The following is a 12,347-nucleotide window of genomic DNA, read 5'->3' as shown; positions in this document are numbered from 1 at the left end:
ATTATTATTAATATTATTATTGTTATTTTCCATGCGTTTTATACATATCTTTTGAGTAGATTTGTTTTATGGAGAAGCATTGCCACATTGCGGAGCAGCTTCTATATGTAATGCCCATGTTTGTCCACCGGGTGGCGCTATTATACCAAATAAAAACAAAGTGACCGTCAGCGGCGTCTCATGACAGATGGAGCAGAGCAGCCTGTGGGACAGAAGAAGCGATAGGATGGTAGCGGTATGTTTTGTTTGCATTAATCACTGTCACTTGTTCTGGGGTGTCGTCTTTGATGTGAGGCAGACACTGTCAGTGCTGTGAAATGAGGGGGATGTGCTGATGGAGAAAAAGCACCCCAGTGGGTTCTAACAAATTATAACACCCCGTGCCCTTCATCATCTTAACAGCCCCTCGGCCCTCAGCACGTCACGCACGATAACAGCGATCACGCAGACTCGCTATTTTTAATATTAGAGAAATGTTATAGGCTATTTAAAGTTATAAGACTAGGGTTGAATTAAATAGATTTAGAGAGAGTTACCCCAAAATCTGAATAATGTCATTTATTCACGCTTAGTTTATAAAATATTTATGGTCTAACACAAAAGTAGATAATTTGAAAAATGCTAGGCCTGTCATTGATTTTCATGTATTTGTTTTACATATGGAAATCATGGTTACATGTTTTAAACATTATTTAAAGTTATTTTGTTTTCAGCAGGAAAAAATGGCCTCATAAATGTTTGAAACCACTTGAGGGTGAATAAATTGTGAGTAAATTTTAATTTTTGCGTAAACTTTCTATCCCTGTAAGTATAGCTACAGTGCTCAGCGTAATCGAGTATAGGCCTACACTTCCGTTTAAAAATGAGTATTTGTCCATTTCTCAAGTATTTTGGTGCATTTAGACAAAACAAATTTATTAAACAGAAATATTTATTAAAATAATATTTTAGTCACCAAACATTTTTAGAAACTGAAAGATAATACAATTAAATTTAAGCAAAATATTGAAAAAAATTACAACCTACGTAATTTCAACAAATGTTTTCTATTTTTTTCTTTTGCTTCTGTTGATTGTTCCTCTTTTTAAAATTTGTATTTAATATTTTTCTATAACATCTAAATCTGGGTGTACTGAAGTTTTTGGAATGTAATCGTAAGTTATATGTTAGATAAAGCTCCAGATTTGGCTTCAGTACAGACAAATATAATATCGTATAGCTTCCTATTAAAAGTATGAATTTAAAAGAGAGATTTGTGAGGGCTGTACTTGTATATGCTAAGCACTGAGTCATTTTTTTTCTCTGGTTTTGGATTGTTGCAGGCCATACAGAGCACCTAAAACGTTTTCAAGTAAACGGACACAATCAATTCAGTGTGTGAATGAACATTTTCAAAAATAATCTATTTATTTGTAGGCTACAAATTGGAGCCATATAATTTTATCAACAATATTAGGCTTCCTATAAATTTAAGGTGCTAAACAATTATGTAGGCTGTATATATTCACCTCAATCCGTGATTATTCCAAATTGCCTAAAGATAGTCATGAAATGCTCCACAACATTCAAGACTACTAAACTCCTAAATGTTTCCTCCTGTGAATGTGTGAATGAGTTTCACAGTATTTGTTTTATTTATCAGTGACATGGTGGCTAATCGTAGATGTTTTTGCCGTGATCCAGTGTTTTGCAGAGCTTCGGTCCTTATCCACCATACAGTTACACAGTAGAAGTGTGAATGTCTGTGTTTGCAAATCCTTTAAACCACAAACTCCTCGAGAGTGTTAAAAGCCCTTTTAGATGGTCTTTAATGTTTATTGGATATTCTGAAGTAAATGCTAACGGAGTGCCCGCACTGCAGGAGGCACGACGAGGAAATAACCTGAGATCGCTTGATGTAGATTGTGGAAAAACATTCTGACGGGCAGATATGTTACAGGAGAATCTGTGAGATTCAAAAGGGGCAAACGGACCTGGCCAAAGAAAACTTTAACGTTTACGTGACAGTTTGAGCACCCAGGTGGAGAGAAACACTGGCTGATCTTTATTCTTTTAATATTGTGGCTTATATAGCTTCTTTATTTCTCAGTGCTGGCTTATTGTGGCTCCAAGGGCACCCGCTGCATAAAAAAATGCTGGAAAAGTAGGTTCATTCCGCTGTGGTGCGCACTGATAAATAAAGGGAAGCTGAAGGAAAATAAATGAATGAATAGCTTACTTTGAAAAGGAAATACGAATATTTAGTAATCTACGTTTATAATTTTAGCAGGCGAAACATTTATACATACCCTACTGTTAATAAAGCATGGAAACTGCATTTCAGCAACCTTCAAACAATAAAATGAAACAAAATAAAGTAACTAAAATAAAAATTTAAAATTAAAAAAAATAAATCTTAAAATGTGCGCCAAGATTTTATTCTTTAAAATCTCATCATTTAATAACATCATATCTTATTAAAAGTATCATATTTATTTCTGATCTACACCTTAAAACGAGCCAGGTATTTATTGTGTTTGTGACATTAAATAGGGCTGTGCTAAAGTAATGGAGTATTTTGACTTTTTGAATTGAGCATTTACCACATGAAACACATTTTCTGGTTATCTGACAAAACATTTTTACAGTGCAGTTTACTACTGCCTGTCAGCTGAATTTCTTCCTGATAAATCCTGAATCTCCTTCATAGTGTTGTCTTGAGAGTGGGTGGTATCTCTCTCTCTCACTCACTCACTATGGTCAGAGAGGGAGAGAGAGTCGTTTATGTAAATGCTCCATTTTAATTATATTAGGAGGACGGCCCTATTCCCTGCCCAATAAAAATGGACCAGGGCTGACACCTGGTTATAAACACAGGAAGGATTCCAAAGTTGTAATCGCACATCGGCAGGGGAAAAAAACCCAACCGGCATCTTCAATAGACGCGATGACCTCCAGTGAAGTTGAACTGCCAGGAGAGGTGAAGAACGACCCGGCTGCGCTCATGGCATCTCTCCATCTGATGCCCTCACCGGTACCCAATCCTGAGATCAAGTACACCAAGGTTTGTCAGACTTTTTCAAGAATGATAGGGGAAATGCAAACTTTGGTTAGATAGCACGTATAATCAGTTTTAACGCGCAAACTATGTGAGGGGAAAGTACATGAGAGACTCAAACATTATTTACTTAAAACAAGTTTTTAATTTTAATAAAACTTTGTCAAAGTACTGTACCTTATGACTTCATCAGCAGACTTGTTCTTGGATATGCTTTTGGTCTACAAGTTGCGAGTTTTGGCGATGGTCTTGTCTTTATAAGTACCGTATTTTCCGCACTATAAAGCGCACCGGATTATAAGACGCAGTCTCAATTACGGGGTCTATTTCTGTACTTGACCCATACATAAGGCGCACCGTATTATAAGGCGCACGCTAAAATACACTGCCTGCAAAAAAGGTAATGGAAGCAAAACAGTTAACATAGTTTAGTTGAACTTTATTGTACTATTTAACAATACACTCACATTATTATTTTTTTCAATCAGTCTTCTCCCAAAAATCCATCAAAGTCCTCATCTTCTGTGTCTGAATTGAACAGCTGGGCAGTTTCGTCATCAAACACGCCGGGTTCTCTCTCATCATTGTCGGAGTCAGTCTCATTGCCGGGTGGCTGTTCCGGCTTTTGCGAAAGCTCGGACAAAAGTTAAAGCAGACACCCTAGCCCAGGCATCCACAATCCATTCACATATGGTGGCGTAACTCGCCCGGCATGCTTACCAGTCTTAGTAAAAGTGTGTTCGCCGTCTGTCATCCATTGCTCCCACGCAGCTCGCAACTTCACTTTAAACGCCGTCTACACCAATATCCAGCGGTTGAAGTTCTTTTGTTAGTCCTCCCGGAATGACAGCAAGCTCCGAATTCATTTAAGTTGGTCTTCTAACTGTCCAGATTAGACAGATTTTTGAACTCCGTGCACACATAAAGCGCACCGGATTATTAGGCGCATGGCCGTTTTATAACAAAATTTAAGGCTTTTAGGTGCGCCTTATAGTGCGGAAAATACGGTACGCAAATTGCGCGCCTTTGGCAATACCAACTTTTATTACGCATTTCATTCTAATGTTAAACAAACTTCATTTGTGTCAATTTAAAGAGAGAGATAATCTAGATATGCTACCTGTTACCTATTATGGAGTCACACAGATCATTGAAGTTTATATCGAACTTAAAAATGACATTTTTTAACCGGTAAATAAGTTTTGTCTCAAACTTTTTCTAATTCAACGGAGCTTTATGTGATTCAGCCGAGTTAATTCTTAAATTTATTATGTTTTGGACAAGATTAATATTTGTGATCAAAACACAAACTTTATCTAACCTCACAGACATTTTATTTGCAAATCGAATCAAATGCGTAAATTGGCTACGACTCAAAAGAATGAAGTTGTGATAACATTGAAAACATGCAATGCGCATAATAAACAATCTAAAACGAAGGAATTTAAGACAGTCAACTTACTTTAGACACTACTTTTCAACGTATGTAATAATGCTGTAACATTTTTAGCAGTTTATGCACTAATGTAGCCAATCTGTGAATATGAATGTGCTGAATCATTCCATCAAATGATTATAGAATATAACTTTGTTGTGTTGTTAGTTAGGTCACCTTAAATTATGCCGCGGGTTTGACAGTAATATTTTTATTGCCGTGAGGTGAGAGGATAAAGTCAAAGTGCAGTGCAGGCCAATTATCACTGAGAGTAAAGTTCAGCCAGAGCTGAGACACCTGTGACACACACACACACACACTCACTGCATCTGCTCCTTGTCCCGCTCTCATCTCAAACTTTCCCTTAGAAGCAGATGGGAGTGTGAGAAGGATTCATGCTTAGGAATTTGAATTATCCAGTGTGTGCTGCTTGTATGGGTGTGTGTTGGGTTTCAGTTTGGGCACTGGTGATGTAAACTCCCTTCATACCGTCTTCCATCCCTCTCTTTCACTCATTCTCTCTGCGTCTTTCTCCACCCCCATCTTAATTTTGATTTTGTGTGCCTGGTGCAGTGCAGCACAGACTCTGATGTAACAGTCCAAATATGCCCAATCAATATGCTTTCAAATGTAGCCTGTGCAGAGCCAAGTTTTTTATTATTTGTGTAAGTCTTAGGTTAAACCCTTTTAGCAAAACTCCTTGGAGACTTCTTAAATTGTGTTTTCTGTGTTTTTAATGAGCAGTGCTTTATGCCAGAGACATTGAGTTATGGAAATATCATTAATGGGCATACTTAACTTCTCATTCCTATCGTTGTCAACCACTTATGCAAATACTGAATCACATCCAGTTCTGGCATTTAAAGTAAAAGGATATCAAGCAGGGAAAGGTAGATGGTAGCAATTATGCAGGCTATGTAATACTAATAATACACATTTTTATTGTTATAGGTTTTTGTGGATGTGTTATCTGGTTTTCAGTCATAGTGGTAGAATTTTATTAATTTTATAATAATAATAATAAAAACACATTGTTCATAATTATTTATATTTATGACCTCATTAATATTTAAAGTGCTGCATTTGATAAAACTTCTTATTTTGGTCATGGAGAGTGTTTTAACACTTGAAAAAAGCCTAATTACAAGTTTTGTGCACTAAAATTGCAGCAACTTTGTCCACCACCAGTTCTTAATTTTTTTGCATCTTTGTATTATAGAGGATTGTTGGGCTGCACAATATATCGTTTCAGCATCGTTATTGCAATGTGATCATTCACAATAGTCACATCGCAGTATACGTAATGTGGAGTCTGGATCATAATTTATCATTTGCAAGTGATTTTGAGGCCTGTTACCCTATGAGGATTTGTTCAGGCATAAGACATTTTACCATTAATAACATTAAAGGTGATTAATTTTATTTAATTAATTATTATTACCATATTTGATTACTACTATCATTGTTAAATTACTATTATTTTTATTCTTAAATTAATGTAGCTGAATACTGTTCCACTCTGAAAATTAATAAACACTGTTTACTTCAATTGTCATTTTATCTTTATTGTATTTATCTGTTTTTAATTTGTTTAATAGATTTTATGCAGATGTACACGCCTACAGAATCATCCCAATCAATCTAAAATCATAAATTCCTTCAAAAACAGAGATGTCTGTTATTCACATCACAATATGTCACAGAGTAAGAAAATATTGTGATGTTAGATTTTTCCAGTATCGTGCAGCCCTAATGGATTGTGTTTTGCATTATGCAAAATGTGAATAATTATATTATTATATTGCAAAGTTGCTACAATTTGGACTTTGTGCTCCACCAGTTCTTAATTTTTTTTGTAGTGGATGGAGTTTTTCCTCATGTTAAATGTGAATAGCTGTAAATACTGCACAGTAAAATGGCTATGAAGCTTGGACTTTTGCTCCATCAATTGTTCATTTGTTTTATAGTGGATTGTAGGGCTGCACAATATAGCGTTTCAGCATCGATATAACAATGTGATCATTCGCAATAGTAGCATCACAGTATATGCAATGTTGAGTCTGGATTATACTTGATCATTTGCGTGTGTTTTTTGAGGCCTGTTACCCTATGAGGATTTTCAAATTGTTCAGGTACAAGACATTGTACCATTAATAACGTTTATGGCGATTAATTTGATTGACTTATTTATTGTTACTATATTTATTTACTATTATTATAAAATTACTATTATTTTTATCCTTTAATTAATGTAGCTGAATACTGTTAGACTATGAAAATTAATAAACACTGTTTATCTTGATTGTCATTTTGTCTTTATTGTATTTATTTATGCTTTTATTTTTTAACATCACAATTAATCTAAAATCCTAAACTCTTTCAAAAGCAGAGATGTATATTAGTCACATCGCAATATGTATCACAGAGTAAGAAAATATTCTGATGTTAGATTTTATCAGTATCGTGCAGCCCAAGAGGATTGTGTTTTTCATAATGCAAAATGTGAATAATTATATTATTATATTGCAAAGTTGCTACAATTTGGACTTTGTGCTCCACCCGTTCTTAATTTTTTGTAGTGAATGGAGTTTTTCCTCATGTTAAATGTGAATAGTTGGAAATACTGCACAGTAAAATTGCTATAAAGCATGGACTTCGTGCTCCAGCAATCCTTTATTTGTTTTATAGTGAATTGTGTTTTTCCTTATGCAAAAATGTGAATTATTAGAATATTATACTGCAAAGTTGCAACAACATGGACTTTGTGCACCCAGTAAACTTTTCACCCCAGGTTTGAACTCATCATGTGACCGTCACTACACCTGTACCACTGTGTATTTGCTATGGACTTGAGATTAAGTGCACTGATATAGGCAACTTATCTTCCCTCTGCCCTGCCATTGCACGTTTACAATTGAGCTTCCGCTTATCACTTACACCAATATTTCTCAAAGTCCTGTTGTTTGCTGCAGACACCTGAGCTCAATATTCACTTTACTGTCTTCTAGAATCTCCTGTTGACTCCACATAGCGTATAAGAGAGTGTTTGACTGGTCACGGGAGAGCTAGTCTGTTGAAGGAGTTTTCTCTTCTCTCTTTCTCTGTCTGCTGGCCCACTGGGCTGATAATGGCACTAAGGAAGCCATAAATTTGTCTCCGGTGATCGCTGGTTATTGATGTTTTCTCTTCTTTTTTTCTTGGAAGAGAGAAAAGGAAAGGTTGTGTTGATAGGTGTGTATATCAGTGTAATTGATTGGGACCCAAGAGTGTTTTTGAAAGAGAGGTGTTGGATTCCAGCAGGCAGGGGTGATGATGTACTCACACCATTCAGTTATAGCACATAAGTGAAGCCGACTCTTGAGATTACAACCTGGAAGAAGAAAGGAAACAGGAGACAGACGATTACTCTCTCACTTTCCCCAGTGCGGTGCAATTGGAAATTGCGTATTTGGATTAAATGTTGTTCAGTCAGGGGAATTTATTGATGGTATTGAATAAAAAAGTGAAGTGCAGAGGATCTTTGCTATTCTAGGATTTTTACTGAATGATGTTTAACGTATGAAGGTGTATTTCACTCATAATTCACAATTTTGTCAATTATTCACCCTGGCACTCCAGATTTTCAATCTGTTGGGTTGTTTTATTCAGATTTATTTAAAATATGGACCAACCCAATAGTTAGGTAAAATTTTAAACTATTGGGTTGATACATATTTTGTACAAATTTGGGTTAAAGCAATCCATGGTTTATATTTTTGGTGGAAATAAATATGATGACATTTTGAAGACTTCTATAATAATGAACTTAATCTGTGAATATAGACCACAAAATTGGATGTCATGGTGGCGCATTGGGTAGCACGATTGCCTCACAGCAAGAAGGTTGCTGCTTCGAGCCCCAGCTGGGTCAGTTGGCATTTCTGTGTGGAGTTTGCCTGTTCTCCCTGTGTTTTTATTGTTATTTATTTGAAATGGACATCACAATTACACCAGACAACCAAATGCATTTGTTTAAGTGTTTTAGCAAACTTGCCTGTCCACAGGAGGCTTGACAAAATTGACAAAATGGCAATATAGTAAATACATATACACAACATTATAATTCTTTACATAAAACAACTGAAGGCAAATGCAATGTGGGTTCATGTGGGTTTCTTGCTGGTGCTCCGGTTTCCGCCACAAAATCATCTACGTGTCTCTTTTCTTTTTTGGAAAGTTAATTAATATTTAAAAATCATTAAGCTTTGTATTGATGTATAGTTTGTTAGAATAGGGAAATATTTGGTTTAGATTCAACTATTGAAATCTGGAATCTGAAAGTTAAAAAACATCTAAATCAGAGATGCCCAAAGAAGGGCCCGCGGCCCCCTTGTAACCTTTGATTTTTCCCACTCATTCTTTGAGAATGATGGAAAGGGTTGGGGCAAACGCTTTTAACACAGAGATCATCATTTCTAATTTGACGTAACTTATTTTGTAGCTCAGCAATTAAAAAAACTGAAATTAAATGTTTCAATTAAATGTTGTAAATGAATCTGATTTTTAATTATGTAAATAATGTACCACTTCGACAGATAAAAAACTATGCAAAAGACATCGGCAAGCAAATCAAGGCAAAAACTAGTGTAATTCTGTTATAAATGAGGTTTTGTTTTTACTGTTGTAAGCTCATTGTAAAATGTTTTGTAAAAAGTTAATATAAAGCAATGTTTTAATTTTTAACATTATAAAATGAATTAGGAAATCACCCATGGCAATTATAATTACCTTTGGCCCACAAGCCTTCATCAAGTTTGGTTTTTGGCCCTTTATAAGAAAAAATTTGGGCACTCCTGATCTAAATAATGAGAAAGTTGCCCCTAAAAAGTGTTCAAATTTTCTCAGCAATGCATTTTTTCTAATAAAAAAATATGTTTTTATATGTTTGCAGTGGATCATTGACTAGGTAACTTGAAAGAAAAATTTTACTTAACGTTTGCATGATTCTGGCATAAATAAAAATAAATCTTGACTATTACCCAAAATGTACCTGTGCAACATGCCGGGTTTTGTTGTCCAGTGTCACATTGTGATTTATCTATTCGAAATAACATTTGATTAAGCAAACATTTTATTTTAATGGTCATTCTTTTACATATTTGGTTCACCAAAAGTGAATTTTGTATGTCAAGTAACTAACTAAAGTGACGCGCTCATCCAAACTCAAGCTAAAGTCAGTAGAATGTTTTGGACCATTAAAAATAAATTGATAGTAGAAATGAACTAGACAGTCCACTAATACTCTAATGTGAACTAATTGAAATGCCATTGCAAAGCTACTCAACAGAAAGTTTAAAGGGGATCATCAAAAATATATAAAAAAAAGTGTTACCTAAAATGTCTTGAAAAAAATCTAGATGTTATTGTCAATACAATACATGAGTAGAGTCTAACAACATTGATCCAAATATTAATGGGTGAATGATGGAGAAACTGTACTTTGAATATTTGTGTGTGTGTATGTGTGTGTGGTTTCTTTACTGAGAGGTTCAGGGAGGAAGAGACACTTGATAGCCATTTGTTGGACATGTCTTTATATTATAAGGGCTTAAGCGTCCAGCCAGGACAGTAGTGTGCGCTGAAGTGAGGACTTTTGTAAGCTAATCTGGGAGACAGCTTGAGTGAATGAGGTAGGCCTCATCAATCCGTCAGTGCATGAGATAGTACAGATGGGAGTCAGGGGGGTTTTCTGCTCTAGAAGCTGTCCAGCAGGGTGTAATATATGGCCGTGTCTCACTGTTAGGGTCAGTGGCCCTGACTTACGAGAGTCTGTCCCATACCTCTGGAGTTTTTCACTTCAAAACCCACCATTTCTTCACATCAAACAGCGGCCAGAGTAGAGCATGCGCTGAGAAGCTTGATTTATTATAAGCGGCACAGTGAGGACTCTCTCTCTCACACCCTCTTTTGCTTTGACTTATAATTTCCCCCCTTTCTTACGCTTGATCTTTTCTTTACATCTTCCTCATTGATTATCTTTTGCCTTTGCACTGCTTTTTTCCCGTCTTGGGGACTAACATTTGATTGTGTTCAAATTATTAGCAATATCATGCTTAAACATGCTAATTTATTTAAATGTTAAAAACGTATGACCTTTTTTTGCAGTTAAAATATATATTTTATCCGTGTAAAGCTTTGCAATATATTTCAGTTAGTTTTAAAAACTACACCAAAAATAGACCCTAATATTATTCCTAACCTGAATGGCTTTCTTTTTGTGTGGATATAAAATTTATATTTTGAAAAATGCATTGATTGTGGTATCACTGTAAACTATTTTTGTATCAACAAGCATCAATAATCAGTATTGTTGATACTGAACCAATCATCAAAATAAGTATCTTCTTTTGTGCCACACACTAGATAGAAATTTAGGAATGATAAAAATTCTGACACAAACCTTTCAATTTTTGGAACTATTAGGTTAACACTTCATGGGTAATTTAATTAAGTAAAAGATTTAATACATAAAAAGGTTAATACATCGATTACAGAATTGTCTTTATTCATGTTAGTTCAAAACAGCCACTTCAAATGAAGGCAACTTTTAAGATGTAACATTCAAGCCTTAATATAATGCTTTCTTCATTTTGTGCTTCCATTTTTAACCTCTTTCATATGCAGTTCTGTAACTAAGTTTGATACTACAGCGTTAGCCTTTGTGAGCTTGTATTTTAGGTTAATATGTGTTCCACGGTTTGACATCACACTTGTAGTAAATAATGAATCAAGTTACACAAAAGTTATAGAGAAATGCAGCCTTGCTTCAATGTCTTAAATGTATAGTTCACCAAAGAATTTGTCGCTAATTTATTTCAAAATACAGGTGGCCTTATTTCTTCAGTACAACATAAATAGGGTTTTAGCTAAAACTGTGGTCCTTGTTCATTCTTAAAATGCCAAGTTTTAAAGTCACTGGTTGATGGTCAACCAGGTCAAAACAAGGTCTCACTTTATAATAAGTGGCCTTCAGTAATAGATACTTACACTGAAATGAGTCATTTAACACAATGTAATTGTGTAAATACATGCTTTCACATTGTTCTTATAACTGATTAATTACCTGAAAGTAATTACATTTCTAATTAATTTCTGTAGTTAGACTATTGACCATCCCTTACACATTAACCTACCCTTAAACCTACCCACCAAACCTGTGCCTATCTCTACCCGTATACCCCTTATACAGCATCAGAAGTATTCTGCAATACATTATAAACACACTAAGTACATTGTATTTATTATTTGATGCATGTACTGTATACAAGGCCCTCTTTATATTAAGTGGCCTTAACTAATATGTACCTATACTGAAATTAATAATTTATTGTTTAAATACGTGTTTTTACATTGTACTTATAAATGCCTGCATGTAGTTACATCTGTAATCATTTCTCTAATTACATTTGAAAACCATCCCTTAAACCTATCCCTAACCCTACCCATATCCCACCTCAAGAGCACCAAAAGAGTTCTGTAATACATTATGAACACAGTAAATACATTGTATGGTCACACTTTATTTTGATGGTCCGTTTGTTGAATTTCAGTTACCTTGCATTTACATGCCAACTAATTCTCAGTATATTATAAGTAGACTGTTTGGTTGGGGTTAGGGTTAGTGTAAGTTGGCATGTACTTGCAAAGTTTCTTATAGTCAGTTAAATGTCTGTTGAAGGAGCATATCAACAGATATTAAGCAGACAGTCTACTAATACTCAAATGGACCATCAAAACAAAGTGTCACCTTAAGGCCACCTAATTTAAAGTGGGACCAAAAAAAAAACATATGGTCTAAAATAAAATTAATACCTGACACTCCTGGCAATACACAGA

General features: G+C 35.0%; 1 protein-coding gene across 4 annotated transcripts in view; it reads left to right on the top strand.

The window, feature by feature from the left end:
- Positions 1-2,846: 2,846 nt before the first annotated feature.
- Positions 2,847-12,347, top strand: part of aldh1a2 (aldehyde dehydrogenase 1 family, member A2) — a 42,120-nt gene continuing 32,619 nt past the window's right edge. For 3 of the 4 annotated variants that reach the window (XR_012382273.1, XR_012382274.1, XM_073906082.1), the window contains exon 1: positions 2,847-3,043. Coding sequence is in view for 1 of the 4 variants with exons in the window: in NM_131850.1 (NP_571925.1) it covers positions 2,927-3,043 (117 nt within the window). In the remaining 3 variants the exon portion in view is untranslated. 4 annotated transcript variants of the gene reach the window in all.

This window comes from Danio rerio, chromosome 7 (assembly GCF_049306965.1).
Source record: "Danio rerio strain Tuebingen ecotype United States chromosome 7, GRCz12tu, whole genome shotgun sequence".
NCBI lineage: Eukaryota > Metazoa > Chordata > Actinopteri > Cypriniformes > Danionidae > Danio > Danio rerio.
The sequence above is the reverse complement of the archived record's forward strand: the minus strand, read 5'-3'. Positions and strand labels throughout refer to the sequence as shown.